Raw genomic sequence first — 23953 nt, forward strand, 5'->3', positions numbered from 1 at the left:
AACAGGGTCAACAACTCGTAAGTGCTGTATTAGAAAAGTGACCTGTGTGTGAATGCTACAAAATCCAATGCATTGGGAAACATTGTGTAAAATGATCTTAAGAATATAAAACGTTTCCCTCAGATTTCTGCATTAGTGTGTGAATACAGCAGAAGAATCTGTGTGATAGACGAGTACAGATGCAGATCCATCAGACGCTTGATTCATGAGTCTGATCACAGCAATATTTCAGTGTATGAACTCATGATGTGTGTGTTGTGTTGTGTTGTGTGTGTGTTTGCTACATCTTTAAATGGACAGGCTCTCAGTGGGTTTAGGTTTGGTACGGTTTATCTCTGATGGGTTTATGTGAGTCCGATCTCCTCCAGGACACTGCGGGGAGTTTCAGCTTCCTGGAAGGAGATAAACAAACACTCCAGGATCAAACCGGCTGTTTGGCTTTAACATTTACCACCAAACACTAAAGACATTCATGATGATAAACGAAAGCTTTCATAAGTTCATTCCATTGATCCTGCATGCATTTACTACAACTCTTATTACACAATCATTACTGTTCAGTTATATTAGAAAATCATGTTTCTGTATACAACTGAATGTAAAGAAATGCAACAGGAATAACTGAATCATTATTATTAGTCAAACATTAGTTATTTTAATATACAATACTTCTTTACACGTCACAAACATTACACAGACAAAACAGAAGACTCAATTCAAGCCGTGTTTGATGGATTTACTGGCTAAGAGGTGACGTCCGTAAACATGTTTTACCTATAAAATGTGTGTTAAATACTAAAACATGAAAACTCTGTTTTAAATCCATGTGACTTAAATCTCTCCTCATAAAAGTCAAACAGGTCTGAAACAACACCAATAAATAACTACAGATTTTTCATTTTAGGCTGAAAGATCATTTTATGACTAGTGTCCATGATGTTATATTTATTCTATATATATTTAAGATTTGGGGGGTGTATTGTCACCCCTCCGGGCGCAGCAGGTTTATTTGATGCGTATGATGAGGCACATGGAGATGGGCCGAGCTAAAATTATCCTGTGAGATCTGAAAATAATCATCATGTGGGTTGAATGTGCAATGACTCACAGATGACAGAAACACACAATGACGACAAAAAACATGTTTAAAAACACTCAACTTACTTTGGCATCCTGAACACAGCAGAGACAAAAAAATAGGGAACAAAAAGAAAAGAGCAAGTAAGTGGGTCAATATTTAAAAGCTTTCATTTACACCCTTTAAAATAAAGGTTTGCGGTCTGCTTTCAAAGACATTGTGTATGTAGAAAGCATGTATTTGAATCCAGGACACAGCTGAAGAACCGGTCAAGAACATGGAGAACCTTTAAAGATCACACACAACATCTAAGTTAAAAGTGAATGATCCACACCAGAATAAAGTCTAACCTGATGTTTGTTGACAGTGGATTGTGGTGGATTTACTTCATATTAGGGCAGATCAATTTATCACAACTAATCGGTTACAAAATAAAAGTTTTTGTTTCACACACATCATATATGTTTGTGTATCGTGTATAATAATTATGTGTATATAAATACACACACATGCATGTATAATTTTAATAAAATAAATTATATATAAATATATTAAATATTTCCTAATTATACATGCATGTATACAAAATTATTATACACAATACACACAAATATATGATGTTAACAAAAACTTTTATTCTGCAAACGATTAGTTACGATTGTTATGCAGCCCTACTCCATTTATTACATTCTGATTATAGATTATAACATTTATGTTTCATTTGTTTATTAAATACACATATTAAAATATATGGTCAATTTAGATTTGTTGAAATGTCTTTTGGGCTCAGTACTCTTGTGGTAAAGGCACATCTGGATCAGGACTTATGATTTCTGTGCCCCAAAAACTTGGTTTAAATGAAGACTCACTTGTGTTTGGCCTGTGGTGAAGCCCAATAAATGTACAGTATTTCTCTCTTCTGCATTGTTTGTTGTCAAGAGCAGATATTAACTTTATATAATCACAGAGAGATCAGGGGTCTCATTTATAAAGTGTGCACACGCACAAAACAGGTCTGGAAACGTGCATACACCACACTGTAAAAAATACTTTGCTGCCTTAAAATTTTTTGCTGAATCAACTTGGATTTACAAGTCATTTCAACTTACTATTATTTATCTTGACTAGAGATAAGTTGTTATAACTAAAAATTATATTTTATAAGTTGTGACAACTCATCTTTGCTGACATGACTTGTAAATCTGAGTTGATTTAACAAAAAATTTTAAGGCAGCAAAGTATTTTTTACAGTGCAGTTTCCACACAAAGGTTGTGATTTATAAAAAAAAAAAAACTAATGGGAGGATGGGCTTGCAGGGTGGGATCTGAGGATAATTCATGTACGCACACTTGCAGGTGATCTTTGATTATTAAAGGGAACATCGCTTTGTTTTATGTGTCTTAATATTTTTTTGGGTATGCCATTTTGGTTTTTGTGCAGACTTTTATCCTACGCACAGTTTTATCAAGGAGACCCCTGTGATCTCTGTGATTTATGTACTCAAACCAAATGTTTTATCTTCACTGAAAATTAAACTATTATGACATTCATCAAAAAACACAGGTTTGTATTTCATTCATTTATTTTTACCACAATTATTGATGATGTCTTCTATTCAATCACACCTCATATTTTCACGAGCGGATTTGTGCCAGAAACTTTGCAATAAGAATTCATCTGCTTTAAACCAAACACTATAAATAAAGAACACAATGTTTTATATAAATTATCATAAAAACTAAAGGAGATTCAAACATCTAAAGGAACATCTAAAAGTGCTGTACATTCATCCTAATTACAAATAAATCACATTTTTGGCTGCGTCCAAATACCCACACTTGCGGACTCGGCCACTCGAGAGCCCCTATCTTAAAACTGGCAAAGTGCAGTGCCCTTAACCCTCCTTCAGAGCGGTATTTAAGACAAAATGTATCCCATCATGCATCATGTTCTGGATGTAAATCGTAAGACTTTTGCCCAAACCTTGTGGGATGTCGCAGAAACTTTTTATTGTACGTTTATAAATGGATATGACATTTTTTGGCAGTAAAACGGAAAGTGTTGCACATTTCATTTGCGCAAACATTGTTTTGTCTTTTGTACAATATCTGCCACTGCTTTTATCACATAATTAGGACAAAATATTAATTGTGTGGTTTATTTAGAGACTTCATAAACAATAAACTTTAATAAAGCTGCATGCACAAAATAAAGATTTTTTTTTTACAGATGCAAATAATTCTGCTTCTGAAAGTTTCAGATAAGTGTCATCTTTAAGTATTGCAAATATTCGTTTCAGAGTCTTTATGTCTTCGTTTTATTTGAAGACAAAGAAATATATTTTGGTGCAAATTGCTGCCAGTACCTGGATTGACATTTTTACACTTGCTAAGTCCCATTGGGTGAATAACTCTACATGCACACTTAGGATCTTCACTAGAACACTTGGGTAAGTAGTCAAGTGCACAGCCAAGTGTGGGTATTTGGACGCAGACTGAATCTATGTAACAAATATATCAAAGCAAAAACATCAAGCTGGAGTTTCCCAATCCTTTTTGCATTTCAATCTGAATAATTTTTTTGTCTTTAAGTCTGATGTTTTATAAAGCAGTGTCATTATATTTGATTGTAATCATACTACAGTATAAATGTGAATGTGCTGTATAAAAACTAAATCAAAACTTGCTACCACAGAAAACACGCATGCACACACACACACACACACACACACACACACACACACGCACGCACGCACGCACGCACGCACGCACGCACGCACGCACACAATCATATAATTTACAACACTATATTTACAGTATTACCACTGAACCTGCATAGCTGTTGTGTTGTAGTTTAGTGTATACACACACACAGACCAACCCCACAAAATGCAAACACATCATCTACAAAAACATCAAAACATTTTAGATGATTTAAAGGGAAAATATTACCTAAATATAAAAATTCTCTAATTGATTCATCATCATGGCATATATGACAACATTTACTCAACTGAACACAAAGAAGTCATTATATATATATACACGCTGTCATGTTATCTTATATGGGAAAAACACACCTATGAGATCTTAAAACCAATAAGAGCAAGTAAATTATAAGAGAACTAAGGAAAAGATTTTTAAAGAAAAAAGACTTAAATATTGTGAGCTAAAATGCTTCATCTGAATTTTTCCAATGAATATGAAACAACGTGCGTTTCACATTACCTGCAGCTACATGAATGAATGTCACATTGAGTGATACATGAATAACATCACAAACACACCTCGCACATAAACGACACACAACGAGACACACAATCTGAATTTACACACAATGAAGGGGTTAAACGAGACTGGAGGTGCAGCTCTTTGATAGGACGGTGCAGATGCAGAGGCGGAGCCAGCAGGGGTGTTGTGAAGTGGGTGGGGCTCAGCATGCAGAACGGACAGCAACCGACAGCCAATCAGTACACAGGCACGTTAAAGTACTCATGTCGAGGCTGAAGAGAAACACACAAACACACACACACACACACATCTGATGTGAAAAATCCAGATGACACATGCAGTGTGCAACACAACATGCAGTGAAAAACACATGACAATACAAACATCATCAGAAAACACTCGGTTTGGAGATACAAGACTCACAAACACACAACTTACTTCACTTCAAATCACTCACATTCAACCAATTTAACCAGATTAAATGTTATGTGTGTAATAAAGTAATTTACTCTACTCGATCTATATGAACGGACAGCATGGTGAACCGCATTATAAACGGATTGAAATGTTGGACATGAACTGAGACAGGAGGACATAATGAAGACATCTTCTCATGGAAATATTACCTATCTTTAAAAACAACACAAACACAATGACTGAGTGATGATACAAACCTACCTCTACACAAAGATACAAATACACAGTGACTAACTGGTTAGATCAACACAAAACTGTCCATCTACAGTCTCTTCCTGTCAGCTACACAAACAACACAAACACACACCTGAGACCTGACGTTCATCTAAACCAGATTAACTCTGAAAGAGTCCAGAAGACTCAGATGATGTGTTTGGACTCAGAACACCTGCAGGACAGATCAGAGACACCTAAATACTGACCTGAGAACAGTTATATCATAGCCTCTGTGTCTATGGGTTCAGATATAAGAACAGCACAACACTTTCTTTACCTACTGTAAAGAGTTCGGTTTTCTTGTTATGATGTTTGGATTCATTCTGTATGTTTTAGGTATTGTGTACATTTGTCATATTCTTTCATTTATTAACACTGCATATCTGTCTATCTGACTACACACACATACATCAACGGGTGTCACCGTCCTATAAAAAACAGGGACTTTAAGCAACAGCTGTGAATGTATTGCTCATGCGACACTTTGCGACTACTTGTTGGTATTGTAGGAGGATAACGGGTTAACTGTGGGAGCACAGCTGGTTTGCCGTAGTCATTATGTGACAGATTGGGTAACTCAATGTTTTATGGTATGGGACATTTTATTGTAGCAGTAGATGATTGTCTTTTCATTTTTTCCGTGTTTATTTGCTTTCAACTCCAACAAAATTGAGAAGGACACATTTGTTCCTTGAGGTTTGTCAAACTCAGTTCACAGTTTAGTTTCTGTAATGAATCCGGCTTACAGCGCTCGCTGCAGGACTTTAAGCTCAGAATCCGTCTGGAATGTCTCTGTTCTTTCAGGAATGTTCTGGAATTACTTTCTCAGGTTAAGCATCTCATTAGCTGAAGGAGAACCCCGCAGCGACACAATGAGGGGGATTGTTTGCTTTCATAAAAACGTCTCGGTAAATACAACAGGGGGATTTTGTTCAAGTTTAAAGCTTCAAATATAATCACATTATTGATATTAAAACTAACATAAATCATGAGTGAAAAAACTCATTATTAAATCAACACAATAAAAACTAGAAAATAAAGTGATTATATGAAGAGTTCGTTGCAAAACGAGATAACTCCGTATTTTAACCTTTTTGTCAAAACATGTTTATTATTATGTTATCATGTTATTATTATGTTGGCTTGAGAAAGCCAACATACTGTTGTTGCACTTAAACTTATTATTATTCCCTCTTCTTTTCTTCTGAGACTAAAATTTCTAACTCTAACTCGTCCTAGAGCTTTCAAGCTACAGCCATCAAACTTTGGACAGACTTTCGGTCTGATCTGACGAGGTGTGCTATATCTTTTCTAACTGATGGGACCTTCCGAATTCCTAAACGGGGCGCTGAAACACCCCAAAATTTCCATTGACTTAACATTGAGACAAACTTTGACGGGTCAAAGCTGCGAGTGAGAAACTTGTAGAAACTTGTGGCTTACCACATTTAAGGAGGCTGACAGGCTGTGTAAGAACATACCTCACAATGGGGTGTAAGCTGTACCCCTGGGGTGTAAGAGGCCCCCAAAATTTCCCATTGACTTATAATGGGGCAGGAAACATGCCCATAAAAGGGAATAAAAGCGTCCCAGATGCAATATCTTCACTTTAGAGGGTCTTAGAGACATGGGGGTGGGCTCATTTTACTCAAGCATCCAATCAGTCTCTTAGGATCACCCCAGAGCTATTAAGCCACGCCCCTAGCAACAATTTTGGGTACCCTAGCAACATCTCCCATAGACTACCATTATAAAAAGCCCAGATGGATATCTTTGCACCAGAGTGTCATAGAGACATAGGGGTGGGCTCATTTTACTCAGGCATCCAATCAGTCTCTTAGGATTCTTATTGAGGTTTTAAGCCACGCCCCTAGCAACAAAATATGAAGACCCTAGCAACATAATAAACAAAGCCTTATATCTCTGGATCTGAACATCGTAGAGACACAGGGGTTGGACCGTTTTTCTTGTGGTTTGACGTGTAATCATTATGGGATGCCAATTTTCTCCCTAGCAACCAAACTTAGTACCCTAGCAACGGAATAAACAAAGCCTTATATCTCCGCTTCAGAACATCATAGAGACACGGGGGTTGGACCGTTTTACTTGTGGCTTGAAGTGTGATCATTATGGGATGCCAATTTTCTCCCTAGCAACCAAACTTAGTACCCTAGCAACGGAATAAACAAAGCCTTATATCTCCGCATCAGAACATTGTAGAGACACGGGGGTTGGACCGTTTTACTTGTGGCTTGAAGGGTGATCATTATGGGATGCCAATTTTCTCCCTAGCAACCAAACTTAGTACCCTAGCAACGGAATAAACAAAGCCTTATATCTCCGCATCAGAACATTGTAGAGACACGGGGGTTGGACCGTTTTACTTGTGGCTTGAAGGGTGATCATTATGGGATGCCAATTTTCTCCCTAGCAACCAAACTTAGTACCCTAGCAACGGAATAAACAAAGCCTTATATCTCCGCATCAGAACATTGTAGAGACACGGGGGTTGGACCGTTTTACTTGTGGCTTGAAGGGTGATCATTATGGGATGCCAATTTTCTCCCTAGCAACCAAACTTAGTACCCTAGCAACGCAATAAATGTTAGCTTCATGCTAGCTTCCTGCTAATAATGCTAGCTTCATGCTAGCTTCATGTTAATCATGCTAACATCATGCTAGCTTCATGCTAATCATGCTAACTTCATGCTAGCTTCATGCTAATTATGCTAACTTCATGCTAGCTTCATGCTAATCATGCTAACATCATGCTAGCTTCATGCTTATCATGCTAGCATCATGCTAGCTTCATGCTAATCATGTTAGCATCATGCTAGCTTCATGCTAATCATGCTAGCTTCATGCTAGCTTCATGCTAATCATGCTAACATCATGCTAGCTTCATGCTAATCATGCTAGCATCATGCTAGCTTCATGCTAATCAGGCTAGCATCATGCTAGCTTCATGCTAATCATGCTAGCATCATACTAGCTTCATGCTAATCATGCTAGCTTCATGCTAATCATGCTAGCTTCATGCTAATCATGCTAGCATTATGCTAGCTTCATGCTAATCATGCTAGCATCATGCTAGCTTCATGCTTATCATGCTAGCATCATGCTAGCTTCATGCTAATCATGCTAGCATCATGCTAGCTTCATGCTAATCATGCTAATCATGCTAGCTTCATGGTAAATCATGCTAGCATCATGCTAGCTTCATGCTAATCATGCTAACATCATGCTAGCTTCATGGTAAATCATGCTACCTTCATACTTAAACATACTAACAGCCAGATAGCCTACTAAACTAAACTTATGTCAAACCGTTTTAAACGTTCAGGCTACGCTTTCTCAAGCCAACATAAAGTTTGTCTTCAAACTTTACTATCTTTATTATTATTATTATTATTCTTTTTCTTCTGAGACTAAAATTTCTAACTCTAACTCGTCCTAGAGCTTTCAAGCTACAGCCATCAAACTTTGGACAGACTTTCGGTCTGATCTGACGAGGTGTGCTATATCTTTTCTAACTGATGGGACCTTCCGAATTCCTAAACGGGGCGCTGAAACACCCCAAAATTTCCATTGACTTAACATTGAGACAAACTTTGACGGGTCAAAGCTGCGAGTGAGAAACTTGTAGAAACTTGTGGCTTACCACATTTAAGGAGGCTGACAGGCTGTGTAAGAACATACCTCACAATGGGGTGTAAGCTGTACCCCTGGGGTGTAAGAGGCCCCCAAATTTTCCCATTGACTTATAATGGGGCAGGAAATATGCCCATAAAAGGGAAAAAAAGCGTCCCAGATGGAATATCTTCACTTTAGAGTGTCTTAGAGACATGGGGGTGGGCTCATTTTACTCAAGCATCCAATCAGTCTCTTAGGATCACCCCAGAGATATTAAGCCACGCCCCTAGCAACAATTTTGGGTACCCTAGCAACATCTCCCATAGACTACCATTATAAAAAGCCCAGATGGATATCTTTGCACCAGAGTGTCATAGAGACATAGGGGTGGGCTCATTTTACTCAGGCATCCAATCAGTCTCTTAGGATTCTTATTGAGGTATTAAGCCACGCCCCTAGCAACAAAATATGAAGACCCTAGCAACATAATAAACAAAGCCTTATATCTCTGGATCTGAACATCGTAGAGACACAGGGGTTGGACCGTTTTTCTTGTGGCTTGAAGTGTAATCATTATGGGATGCCAATTTTTTCCCTAGCAACCAAACTTAGTACCCTAGCAACGGAATAAACAAAGCCTTATATCTCCGCTTCAGAACATCATAGAGACACGGGGGTTGGACCGTTTTACTTGTGGCTTGAAGTGTGATCATTATGGGATGCCAATTTTCTCCCTAGCAACCAAACTAAGTACCCTAGCAACGGAATAAACAAAGCCTTATATCTCCGCATCAGAACATTGTAGAGACACGGGGGTTGGACCGTTTAACTTGTGGCTTGAAGGGTGATCATTATGGGATGCCAATTTTCTCCCTAGCAACCAAACTTAGTACCCTAGCAACGCAATAAATGTTAGCTTCATGCTAGCTTCTTGCTAATCATGCTAGCTTCATGCTAGCTTCATGCTAATCATGCTAACATCATGCTAGCTTCATGCTAATCATGCTAACTTCATGCTAGCTTCATGCTAATCATGCTAACTTCATGCTAGCTTCATGCTAATCATGCTAACATCATGCTAGCTTCATGCTAAGCATGCTAGCATCATGCTAGCTTCATGCTAATCATACTAGCATCATGCTAGCTTCATGCTAGCTTCATGCTAATCATGCTAGCATCATGCTAGCTTCATGCTAATCATGCTAGCATCATGCTAGCTTCATGCTAATCATGCTAGCATCAAGCTAGCTTCATGCTAATCATGCTAGCATCAAGCTAGCTTCATGCTAATCATGCTAGCATCATGCTAGCTTCATGCTAATCATGCTAGCATCATGCTAGCTTCATGCAAATCATGCTAGCATCATGCTAGCTTCATGCTAATCATGCTAGCATCATGCTAGCTTCATGCTAATCATGCTAGCATCATGCTAGCTTCATGCTAATCATGCTAACATCATGCTAGCATCATACTAGCGTCATGCTAATCATGCTAGCTTCATGCTAATCATGCTAGCATCATGCTAGCTTCATGCTAATCATGCTAGCATCATGCTAGCTTCATGCTTATCATGCTAGCTTCATGCTAATCATGCTAGCATCAAGCTAGCTTCATTCTAATCATGCTAGCATCATGCTAGCTTCATGCTAATCATGCTAACATCATGCTAGCTTCATGGTAAATCATGCTACCTTCATACTTAAACATACTAACAGCCAGATAGCCTACTAAACTAAACTTATGTCAAACCGTTTTAAACGTTCAGGCTACGCTTTCTCAAGCCAACATAAAGTTTGTCTTCAAACTTTACTATCTAGTTATTATTCTTTTTCTTCTGAGACTAAAATTTCTAACTCTAACTCGTCCTAGAGCTTTCAAGCTACAGCCATCAAACTTTGGACAGACTTTCGGTCTGATCTGACGAGGTGTGCTATATCTTTTCTAACTGATGGGACCTTCCGAATTCCTAAACGGGGCGCTGAAACACCCCAAAATTTCCATTGACTTAACATTGAGACAAACTTTGACGGGTCATAGCTGCGAGTGAGAAACTTGTAGAAACTTGTGGCTTACCACATTTAAGGAGGCTGACAGGCTGTGTAAGAACATACCTCACAATGGGGTGTAAGCTGTACCCCTGGGGTGTAAGAGGCCCCCAAAAGTTCACATTGACTTATAATGGGGCAGGAAACATGCCCATAAAAGGGAATAAAAGCGTCCCAGATTGAATATCTTCACTTTAGAGTGTCTTAGAGACATGGGGGTGGGCTCATTTTACTCAAGCATCCAATCAGTCTCTTAGGATCACCCCAGAGCTATTAAGCCACGCCCCTAGCAACAATTTTGGGTACCCTAGCAACATCTCCCATAGACTACCATTATAAAAAGCCCAGATGGATATCTTTGCACCAGAGTGTCATAGAGACATAGGGGTGGGCTCATTTTACTCAGGCATCCAATCAGTCTCTTAGGATTCTTATTGAGGTATTAAGCCACGCCCCTAGCAACAAAATATGAAGACCCTAGCAACATAATAAACAAAGCCTTATATCTCTGGATCTGAACATCGTAGAGACACAGGGGTTGGACCGTTTTACTTGTGGCTTGAAGTGTAATCATTATGGGATGCCAATTTTCTCCCTAGCAACCAAACTTAGTACCCTAGCAACGGAATAAACAAAGCCTTATATCTCTGCTTCAGAACATCATAGAGACACGGGGGTTGGACCGTTTTACTTGTGGCTTGAAGTGTGATCATTATGGGATGCCAATTTTCTCCCTAGCAACCAAACTTAGTACCCTAGCAACGGAATAAACAAAGCCTCATATCTCTGCATCAGAAAATTGTAGAGACACGGGGGTTGGACCGTTTTACTTGTGGCTTGAAGTGTGATCATTATGGGATGCAAATTTTCTCCCTAGCAACCAAACTTAGTACCCTAGTAACGGAATAAACAAAGCCTTATATCTCCGCATCAGAACATTGTAGAGACACGGGGGTTGGACCGTTTTACTTGTGGCTTGAAGGGTGATCATTATGGGATGCCAATTTTCTCACTAGCAACCAAACTTAGTACCCTAGCAACGCAATACATGTTAGCTTCATGCTAGCTTCCTGCTAATCATGCTAGCTTCATGCTAATCATGCTAGCTTCATGCTAATCATGCTAACTTCATGCTAGCTTCATGTTAATCATGCTAACTTCATGCTAGCTTCATGCTAATCATGCTAGCATCATGCTAGCTTCATGCTAACGTCATGCTAATCATGCTAGCTTCATGCTAGCTTCATGCTAATCATGCTAGCATCATGCTAGCTTCATGCTAATCATGCTAGCATCATGCTAGCTTCATGCTAATCATGCTAGCTTCATGCTAATCATGCTAGCATCATGCTAGCTTCATGCTAATCATGCTAGCATCATGTTAATCATGCTATCATCATGTTAGCTTCATGCTAATCATGCTAGCATCATGCTAGCTTCATGCTAATCATGTTAGCATCATGCTAGCTTCATGCTAATCATGCTAGCATCATGCTAGCTTCATGCTAATCATGCTAGCATCATGCTAGCTTCATGCTAATCATGCTAGCATCATGCTAGCTTCATGCTAATCATGCTAGCTTCATGCTAGCTTCATGCTAATCATGCTAGCATCATGCTAGCTTCATGCTAATCATGCTAGCTTCATGCTAGCTTCATGCTAATCATGCTAGCATCATGCTAGCTTCATGCTAACTTCATGCTAATCATGCTAGCTTCATGCTAATCATGCTAGCATCATGTTAGCTTCATGCTAATCATGCTAGCATCATGCTAGCTTCATGCTAATCATGCTAGCATCATGCTAGCTTCATGCTAATCATGCTAGCATCATGCTAATCATGCTATCATCATGTTAGCTTCATGCTAATCATGCTATCATCATGTTAGCTTCATGCTAATCATGCTAGCATCATGCTAGCTTCATGCTAATCATGCTAGCATCATGCTAGCTTCATGCTAATCATGCTAGCATCATGTTAGCTTCATGCTAATCATGCTAGCATCATGCTAGCTTCATGCTAATCATGCTAGCTTCATGCTAATCATGCTAGCATCATGCTAGCTTCATGCTAATCATGCTAGCATCATGCTAGCTTCATGCTAATCATGCTAGCATCATGCTAGCTTCATGCTAATCATGCTAGCATCATGCTAGCTTCATGCTAATCATGCTAGCATCATGCTAGCTTCATGCTAATCATGCTAGCATCATGCTAGCTTCATGCTAATCATGCTAACTTCATGCTAGCTTCATGCTAATCATGCTAACTTCATGCTAATCATGCTAGCATCATGCTAGCTTCATGCTAATCATGCTAGCATCATGCTAGCTTTATGGTAAATCATGCTACCTTCATACTTAAACATACTAACAGCCAGATAGCCTACTAAACTAAACTTATGTCAAACCGTTTTAAACGTTCCGGCTACACTTTCTCAAGCCAACATAAAGTTTGTCTTCAAACTTTACTATCTAGTTTAGTTTTATGGTGCTACTTAGCTGTATTTTTTAAGTTATGAAGGTAATCAACAAACCAAAACAACAAAACAAACCAACTGCAGTTGAATTGATATTAATTGGAATGCACAACCAAAAAACTAGATTACTGAATAATTAAAAAAACTGAGTTATCTTCATATTTTGATGTAAAATATTTTTGGTGTTGTTCTTCAGCCCATTTTTATGAAATGCATATTGCACGATATTGAACAGTCTTGCAATACATATATGCCAAATTTCAATTTGGCACGATACGCCAGTCCTTCCTGTTCACTTATACAGCGCATGTTTTTGTGTCTTTTATTTACTGGTTTATTTTTTTACCATTGTCGTTTGGGTTTGGGGTTAGAACAACTTTTTGTTAAAAAAAACAGAAAACAAACGAGAAACCAATAAATAAAATGACATGAAGATGCGCTATATCCATATAAGTTAAAGGAAAGGACTGGCGTATCATATGCACGCAAAATTGGAATTTGCTCTATGTATTGCACGACTTTTCAAATGTGTGCTATTTATACACATTTGATAAGAATGGGTTGTGCTTTTATGGCACAGGCAGATTTCCCCCAAAATGTGTTCCGCTCTTTTTGATGAAATATATTGGTTTACATCACTGTGACAAAACCATTAAAGTCATTTTACAGCAATGACTTTAAAATGCTACACTATTTACATCCCTTAATATATTTGTCCATATAACTATATTTCAAAATATATAAATAGGAGGGAGATGTGCTTATTTGTCCTGAAAATAACATCATAAAAACGATTTTCTTTATATTTTTTGATAGTGAGTGAATGTGATTGGATGTCAGAGACAGAATGTGATTGATGTTTCTCTGATGGGATATTTATGCACAGTACACAAATAATCAGATTCTCACCCGTTGAGACGTCCTCACACCCTCGCTAACACAATATATGAGTACATAACACATTGTATGTTTAAGCAGGCAAAACCAATGAGCACCAAAATGCAGTTAAATGTGTTCAGTGTTTCTTCAGCTCAGTTAGTTTTCATCAGGCATCGCAACGACACGACAGAAATGTTAAGCGTCTGATTGAGGAGGATGTGTGAGTAGGAACACATTGTGTCCTTAAACAGAAATGTGCTTAAGGGTATTGTAATCACATTGAGCAAACGGCATAATTTACTACTAGTATGCTTTTACAAGAAAAGCTCACCCAAAAACAAATATCAGGACATTATCAACTTACTTAATACATTTACAGTGACCACATCTGTCAAGATTTATATTTGAGAAATGAGCCAACAGAAGAGCAAATCTACAGCTTCATACTGGAAGAGCTTTACAATGAAAACTAACAGCGATCTGATTATGAAAATGAAAAAAGTATTTTTGTTTTTTAAGAAAATTAACACCCGGAGCTGTTTGATGTGTCATCAAACTTTTACAGAAACAGAAATAAAAAGGAGGAGTTCGGACAATCCTCTTTACTCAATTTGAGCTCTATATATAATATATTGAGACTAAAAGTTAAAAGTAGGCAAATAAAGTGTATTACGCATATTTTACACGTGAATGAAGTGCGTTAACAAAAAATATTTCAGCGTTTAACTACGCGTGGATAGATACGCAATTTATTTGCTTCAATCGCGTTTGGTGTGAACGCACGATTAAGGCCCTAGACACTAAAGTATGAACTTTCATCGAATGGAAACTTCTTTTGTATTTCATATTAAAAAATATCAACACCACAGACATTCTGAACAACATGAGAGTGATTAAATAAAAACTTCATTTTTGGGTGAACTTTTCCTTAAAGACTGAAGCCACATCCTAATTTACAGTACCTAGCAGCTAGCTTATACTGTACTGTTCATGATTTCTGGAGTAATAATATCCACAATCCCTTGCACTGTAAAATAACGATTACAGTATGAACTGTAATGTAGTGCTGAAGTTTGTCAAGTTTCAAACCTAAAGAGAAGTCATAACAGACATGTAAAATAAAACATGCATCAGCAGGTGTGTGATATAAAAACACAAAGATGTGGTACTGTCTTACTACACACTTCAATCAGAGAAGTTTATACTTTTTATGTGTGTAGTATTTGAATTGGGATGTGGCTTAAATCTTGCTTTAGATCAAAGGTCAAGGGTTAAGAAGTTGAAATCCTCCTGCTCACATCATCACATCTCCTCTAATCAAAGCAAACGTCATCATGCCCAATCACAAATCAGGCAAATCACACCATTTACCAATAGGCTGACCGAGTGGGCGGGACTTTTATAAGACCTCCTCATTGGCCAAACCTCCCCAGTCTTCAGTCTGGCTCTACGAACAAAAACACCAGCCAATCAAAAAGCCCCATAGTACAAAACCACATCAATCTGTGGAAATAATATTATGTTGGTATAAATGTATCTGGAGTCAAAGAAACCAAATGAACACGGTGATTTTATTTGTGTAATGTGTGAGAAGTCACACTAAAAAATGATGGGTTATTCTCAACCCAGTGCTGGGTCAAAAAGAGACAAACACAGCCGGTGGGTTAAATTAACGGTTTTCGGTGTTGGTCAAAAAAGTAATTAATTACTAGTTACCTCTTCAATCATGTAAGATTAATTCGATTACTGTACAGATTACTCTCCAAAAAAGTATTGAATTACTTTGGTAACACTTTAGTATGGAGAACACTTATTGATTATTAATTATGACTTTTGCCTCAGTAAACTCTCAATTTACTGCTAATTAATAGCTAATAAGGTAGTTGTTGTAGCCGTTAGGTTTAGGTATTGGATTGGGTTAAGGGATGTACAATATGGTCATGCAGAACAAGGCATTAATATGTCCTTTATAAGCACTAACAAAAAGCTAATAAAGTTAAAAGTGAGAATTGGTCCCTATACTAAAGTGTTACCATTACTGGGTATACTAATAACTTTTTTAAATCCTAGTAAATGATACAAAGATAAGCTTGAAACAGATCAAATAAATCATATAAAACGCATTAATTATTCTGGTCTAATTTTCACTATAAACTAACTATTAACTACTTTTGCCTCAATATACGCCTAATTACTGCTTATTAATACTTAATTAAGTAGTTGTTATGTTTAAGTATTTGTAGGAATTGGGTAGGATTAAGGATGTAGAATAAGGTTTAGCAAAATCAGGCATTAATATGTGCTTTATAAGTATTAATAAACACCCAATATCTTGGTAATATTAATGCTAATAACCAACTAGTTAATAGTGAGAATTATACACTACACTAGAGTGTTACCATTATTCTTATTAACTCACCAAAGTATTTCAAGTGAGAGGGATAAAACAAAAGTTAATCCAATTAATAACTAGCAGTGACAATGATTTTGATCTAATACACTAAAAGTTATGGGTCCTGGGATAGATTATACCTCTTCACAAAATAAAAAGTTTGAAAACCTCTAGGTTAAATTAACCCAGGGTTAAAACAACAAAGCATAGGTTAAATTACAAACCAACAGGTTGGGTTTGTCCCTTTTTTGACCCAACGCTGGGTTAAAAATAAACCAGCATTTTCTAGAGTAAACAATGGACTAGTTCATTATGAACTAGGTTGGGACATGACTAAATGTCTTTAAATATTAGTTTGACAAATAAAATATAAATACATATTTGTATAAAGAGAAAAAGTTTGTTTCTTTTTTTTTACAATTATCTTCATAATAATAACAAGAATCTTTTGAAAACAAAAAGTTTTTTAAAAACACATAGCAAAGTATACAGCTTCATGGTAAATGTACACAAATGGTAATTCAGTAACACAAAAACCCCCTCCCTAATTTAATAAACGAACAATATAAACAGTGACAAACAACCCAAAAACCAGCAGCAAAACTCACAATACAACGGCAACACCTAAACTCATTAAACTCAACAGGATTCATTAAATACTGAAACACGAAGCTGACCTGAGATCAGCAGCACATAAAGGCGGCCCTGAGGTTTATACTGCATGTTAATACACCTGTTCATTTATAACAATAACACACAGAGACAGATTAAAGCGATTGAAATGTTTCAGCTCTGAGTCAGATGCACATCTAGGTCACATCAGACCGTTGAAGCGTAGACATCCCATCCCATCACATCTCTCTCTCTCTCTCTCTCTTCTTCTCTGGCTGTAATTTGGCCAGGCGGACGACCGCAGATGATTATGTGAATCTCTGATCTGAAGACTTCACCAAACCCAGGTTTAAAGGTTGCATGAGTCTACACGACTTCATTTGAAACTAATCTCTGAATCAACTTTAATCCAGGGATACTTCAGCCTTTCACATCAATCACATTCATTCACTGAAACCTTCACCTCGAGATCACAGAAACAAATCTTTTGGCACAGCTGGAAATAAAACATTTCTGATGACGTTAAAAATGTCTAGAAATGACATTATTAATGTCAGCTGTGTCAACATTAAACATTAACATATCTTTATCTTCACAGAATAAAACTATAAAATAACAGCCTCATGCAAAGCATTCTGGGAACCAAAATCTGAAGGAAAAAAACATAAAAGGTTGATGATTTCTGGTTCCCAGAATGCTTAGCATGAGGCTCTTATATTATAGTTTTATTCTGTAGAGACTTGATTATGTTCATTTAACTTTAAACAAACTGTTGCCAGTAAATAACATCAATGTTAATCTAGTTACTGGCAAACACCTGCTTAACTACAGCAACATTTTCTACCATGTACTGAAATACAACAACAACTAACCGGTTTCATTAGTAACTAACTGAAGAACACATCCAAACAAATATCAGTCCAAAAATCTAAATCTTTTTAAATGCATACATGTTTTATATAGCAAAAATGAAATGCATAAAACAATAATAATAATTTTTCTGTCTGATGTGGATATGTTCTTGACAGGCTTTGGGAGTTTTTAATCATATGAACTCATTTCAACAAACCAATTCAACCTGCTACCTACTTTGGGTTTTATGAAGAGGTTTAGATTTAATCTGCTGTGAACTCTGATGAGCTTCAGTTTTAATAATCAAAGCTACAGACTACAGGGTTTCCTAATCTATAAATCATACCTGGAAGAAGACGTATCGGAAAGTCTAGATTCTGTAAATCACGACAGTCGGATTGGGAAAGACATGAAGGCGGTTAAACGGCTCGGATGAATCATCTTTATGTTCAGCAATGACACCGAATCAAAAGCAAAAAACAAAAGAGATTAAATATCTGTGTGTCATCTGTAAACACGTGAATCCCAACAGATCTGTGTGGGATTTATGAACTATTTCCCATTAGAAGATCTCGCACAGAAAACCTCAACAAGGTTAGTAAAGATGGAAATATTACACTGCCCAAACAAACAAAGCAAAATAATGTTAACAGACTTCATAAAGTCAATTACTTACAGGAGATAAAACTGAAAGTACTTCAAGATCAGAAATGACTCGATACAGATCCAGCAGATATTGTGTATAAAACTCTCTTTCTTTTATACCGTCATGAACAATGAAGCACCAGAGACGTCCAGAACCAATACGTGTTCAGAGAGATTTCGACGACAAAAGCCCTAAAGCCAAAATCCTGCTCAGCACATTGCTGTCATACACATTGACTTTAATGTGTGCTCTCCTAGACCTCAGCATGTGATCCAGTTTCCTTTCAATCTGATTTAACCAGCTAGTTAATAGCATGTTTGATTGATCAATGCAGGAACATTCATGTATCGAGCGTGTTTCTGATCTACATCATTCAAACCTTGATGATTCCTCCAGTAATAATAAACATCACAAGCTCTTCATTAAAAATCATCAACTCTTCAATAAGAAGTATTAATCATTGAGTGTTATAATAGAAAGCTTTCAGCATGAGTTTAATAGTAGAAAGTAACTGGATCTCTGGATCTCACCTCCTGCAGGAGATCTGCCTGCTCGATGGCTTTCAGGACGTTCTTCTTTGAGGTCTCCTGAGCCTCACCGCCCAGCAGGAACTCATCCAGGATAAAATAAGCCTTCTCAAAATTAAAGATGATGTCTAGTTCACAGACCTGAGTTTGAGAAAAACATTCACTTTTACACCTGTACACAAACACACAACACAACGGCTTTAATAGTTGAGACTTACGCTGCCAAAGTATTTGTCCAGCAGTTCGACGTATCGATGGATGATCTCCAGAGTGATCAACTCATTGTCCTGGTCCTCAATGGCACAACAGAAATACAGACTGGCATATCTATTAAAACCACACAGACATGTAGAAGTCATGATCCTTTAAATTATCATCACTCACTTCACAAGTCATCATAACAGAGATTATTTACATGCAAAAGTCATAGAGAAGAGTCAAAAGAGTCTCTGTTTGTTCTCCTGTCAATCATTTACTTCTGGATGTGTTTGCATTTCATTTAATAAGACTGCATGCGCTTTGTATTCATTTATCTTTCCATTCTTGTCTGTAAGGCAGATCAGAGTCTCTCTCTCTCTTTCTCTCTCTCTTTCTCTGCAGTAAGAGATGCTGAGCCACATTTCTGTCTATGTTGAAGTATTGCTGTGTTCAACAAGGACGACATTCATTTATTCTCAATTTGAACAATGTCATCAATATGTCCTAAACTTCTGCTTTAAATCCCATCATTCCTAAACAAACAAGCAGCATTTCCAAGAGCAGTAATGTTGTTCACAAACACATGTTACAATCTAGATGTCGAGCAGGGCAGCACATATCAGATACATTAAACCGGTTTACCGCCCGAAGCCGAGACTAAGCATGGACAGATATCTTCATTAAAACACGCACGTGTCCTCCACAGTCAGATTCAACAGGAGATACAGAGACAGATTTTAAGATCTGATTGTTGATCATCTGATCTTGTCTGTCTTTTTACAGTGCAGTTTGGTTTATTTACAAGATACATTTATAGTGAAAACTTGTAATATAATTTCTCAAAGAAAGCTTTTATCACCAATACATTAAACCATCTATATTTTCACCTGATGACATCAGAAAACTATCAGTCTATACTCATGTTGTCTATTTTAGATGAGGGAAATATGCATGCATTACGAATGTACCAAAAAAAATGGACATATGTTTTTGGGAGACAACATACTTAAAAATTCTGTGAATTTACACAAACCAGAAGCAATAATACCCAAGAAGGGACGGCTCTTCAAAGAAAATTTTATATTTATTCTATTTAAAGTTTTGTATGTGCATTTATGAGGAAGAAACAGTGGTATGTGACATTTCTCTGTTATGAAATTTGTACCTGCCTATAGAAAATAAAAATAAAAAAATGCTTTAAAAACTTTATTAGAGACTTTGCATGGATATTTAAACCACTGAGGTATCAGTATGGTTAAAAACTATGCATTTTTTTAAGAAGGTTGACATTTGCATGAAATTGCCGATGTACAAAGTAAGCAATAATTGACGACGGGCCGTTGAATAATAAGAAAATAATGCACAATTATTCTGCTTATACCACGATTAACACAAACATTGCTCTGGTGCCTTTTTTTATAAAATTTGATAAGTTAGTTGTCTCAGCCAATCAGAATAAAGCATTCAACAGCCCTGTGGTATAACTGAATATAATTAACATACTGCAAATACAAAAGTGCAAAACTTGCTTAAAATAATAATAGCATTTAATAATCCTGACACTCTGTTACATACTTGTTTTATTCAAATTAACATGATGTAAAAGACAATTAGATAGAAAGAATAACCATGTAAATATACTGCAAGTCATTTCTGTATTTTCTGTGTGTAGTGCATTTTGAAATTAATCGAAGACAATTATGTAAGAGTAAGAAGAGACTGAAAGACTCATAAATGTCAGCAGGATACAGTAAACATCATCATCTTTTATGTCTATGAGCGCTGCTTACTAATAAACTTTATCATATCCGTGTACATGTGCGTACCTGAAGGTCTGTAGAAATCACAGCTAAATAAAATTAAAGGAACGAGAAATAAACAAATATCCATGTTTCAGCTCCTGATTTGAAGGAGAAACACTGAAGAATAAAGCAGACGTGTGGACGCATAATTTAAAAACACTGACACTACTGAATACAAATAAGACACAGACACAATCCCAGGTATGACACAATAAAAGGACAAACTTTAACTCAGTAATATGCATAACACACAAACACTACAGATGCACCTGAGACCAGAATATCAGTGAGACTTTTTGACTCGGTCTCATCGTGCGTGCGTGTGTGTGATTATGTCTGTTCCTCTCATCCTCTGCTGCCATGGAAACATCATCATCTCATCATGCCCATTATCAGACAAAAGAATCACTTTCATCCTCCTGATCACACACGTTTGTGAGGAAACCAGGACAGAAATTAACACTAGATGTGTGCCGAGCAAAATCTGAACTTATATCACCCCAAAAATCAGGTCACATTCATTAGCACTTGATACATTTCTCAACCAATCATCTTTCCTATAAATTAAATATTATATATAAAAAATAGTAATTGTTATGGACACCAGCTTTGCTTGAAAACATCTTTATAATTTCTGCTCAATGGTGTCCATAACAATTACTATTTTTTTATATAATATTTATACATTTGTAATCCGATATGAAGTTAAAATACAATTTTTTTTCTTAAATGCACATCTTAAACTTATTTTATGCATATACATTATTTTCATATTACCTTCAAAGCACCGTCACAATTATAATCCAAACAAAATTCACAACCAAGATTTCCTAAACCGATCAATCATTTGTAGTCATCAATTTGATTAAAAACACCCAGAAACTGCTGACAGCTAGCGCTTGTTGAACTAAAGCTGGGCTAATATTTACAAACATTTAGGAATGAGTTTAGATTCACACAGCATGGATGAATAAACATGGCATAAATTCATTAACCGGTTTCTGAGCTCAAATGCAAACAAACACATGTCAGGTTAAATTAAGGTTTATATAGAAATGACTAATAGTTGTCTATACATTCATACCTTCACTGGCGTAGCCCTTTTTGAGTGAGGGGGGTGAAAAGGTGATGTACACCTTCAAATTAATAATAATAGCAAGTTTTTGGTCTAAAAACCTAATCTTAAAGAAGACCCAAAGAAGATCTTTGTTTTTCACGAAACTGTCTGGAGGTCAAAATATTTTTTTTTTTCTTTAGCGGTTAATTGTAATAAATAAAATGTATGCAATAAAGTATATATTATATCCATCAAATTATCAAAAAAAAGAGGTTTGTGTAACACTTTTAGTGGTTTTACCAACAACGGCCACTAGGTGTCAACGGTTTGCTGCATACTCTTATCACAAATTATTAAATGCCTGTCACTGCATTACTGTTATAACTGCTCAAATGTTTTGCAATATGAAAACTACATTCTTAGATTTTCCAATGATATATACTTTGTCGTGATAGATTAAAATTTACATGCAAAATATTAAATTAACCCGCTCACGGACAATGCCAGTTAAGTTAAACTGGGATATGAAAAAATATTTGAACACACTACAGCTTTAAAAACACAAGAGGTTCCTAAATGAGATTAACAGATTAACTCTGACCTTTTATACACGATTTTAAGATCTCTCCACTCCAGGAAACTGCACATCTTGGGCTTACGGGCCAGAACGGTCTGTACCAGCTCCCGGGTGATTTTCTTCTTCTCCTTGTCGGACAGGGGCACGTACCATTTCTGTAGCCGGAGTTTTCCCTGTCTGCTGAACAACAACATAAACTGCATCTGTGGACACACAAACACTGATCAGAGATCAGACTTTTCTCTAAAAGGATTACTAGCAGTCAGAAGACTTGATCTATTGTGACAGACAAGACGCTCACACAGTTATGTGCCATGAAATCAATCATGATTGAGATGTTCACACGCACACAAACAACAGATAACACACAATATTTGACTGAATACAAGCTCATAATAAATCTGAATGACTCTCAATCTGTTCCCTGTACTTATGTGTGTGTTTTGTGTATAATTATGTATATATAAATACACACAATTTAAGAGAGTATTTAAGAAATATTTACATGTGTATGTGCATTTTTATATTTAAATATAATTTATACTTAATATTTACAACTTTTTTCTTAAAATTATACATGCATGTGTGTGTATTGATCTATATATAATTATTATACACAATACATACAAATATATGATGTAAACTAAAACTTTTATTCTGCAAACGATTAGTTGCGATTGGTTGTTATGCAGCCCTATTTATAATCTCTTATTTATAAACTATTAAGATCCCAGTAACTGTGTTATATAAATAAACAGAGATAAACTCATTTACTGGCACAAGAAATGCATTGTTTGAAGTTAATGTAGGACCAGATCATGAGAATAACAAAACATTGCATTCATTCACCATATTCACATATACAAATATTTGCATATACATTATATCCATATTTACATTTATAAATCAGTCAAAAATAAAATGCACACTTATAAATATAAACACACTTAATGCAGTGTTATGCACTTACTGTAAGCACATTTCCTTGCAATATTTAACTTACAACACGTGATCTCCAATGCATGTTGCTTTTTAGACACGCAAACCATTTCAAACATAAAATGAATTAAACCCTTTACAGAAAATAAATCAATAAATCATCATATGACGGTTACCTTTCTGAAGAGGTCAGATAATAAACGCTGAATGATTTGACATGAGTTCACAGTGTTTCAGTGCGTCTGTCTCCACTCGAGTCTTGTGTACAATAGATGCAAAACAGCGTCAGCTGACGACTCGCTTGCTATTG

The 23953-nt window shown here is 36.5% G+C and overlaps 1 protein-coding gene across 4 annotated transcripts; it reads right to left on the reverse strand.

Annotated features, from left to right (window-relative positions):
• On the reverse strand, positions 1 to 23953 carry LOC135750316 (AP-1 complex subunit sigma-2). Of its 4 annotated transcripts, XR_010532688.1 has the most exons (7): positions 23820 to 23953; positions 22729 to 22907; positions 19289 to 19397; positions 19074 to 19211; positions 15413 to 15488; positions 1165 to 4581; positions 1 to 392 (listed from the first exon to the last, which is right to left on the reverse strand). XR_010532688.1 is itself a non-coding variant. In XM_065269108.1 (6 exons), the coding sequence occupies exons 2-5, from the start codon at positions 22905 to 22907 to the stop codon at positions 15441 to 15443; spliced, it is 474 nt and encodes a 157-aa protein (XP_065125180.1). In that variant the 5' UTR covers positions 23820 to 23953; the 3' UTR covers positions 1 to 392; positions 15413 to 15440. The 4 variants fall into 4 exon arrangements, 2 of the variants coding, with proteins under 2 accessions (XP_065125180.1, XP_065125179.1); XR_010532689.1 differs by lacking the exon at positions 15413 to 15488; XM_065269108.1 differs by lacking the exon at positions 1165 to 4581.

The sequence above is a fragment of the Paramisgurnus dabryanus genome, chromosome 21 (assembly GCF_030506205.2).
Source record: "Paramisgurnus dabryanus chromosome 21, PD_genome_1.1, whole genome shotgun sequence".
Taxonomy (NCBI): Eukaryota; Metazoa; Chordata; class Actinopteri; order Cypriniformes; family Cobitidae; genus Paramisgurnus; species Paramisgurnus dabryanus.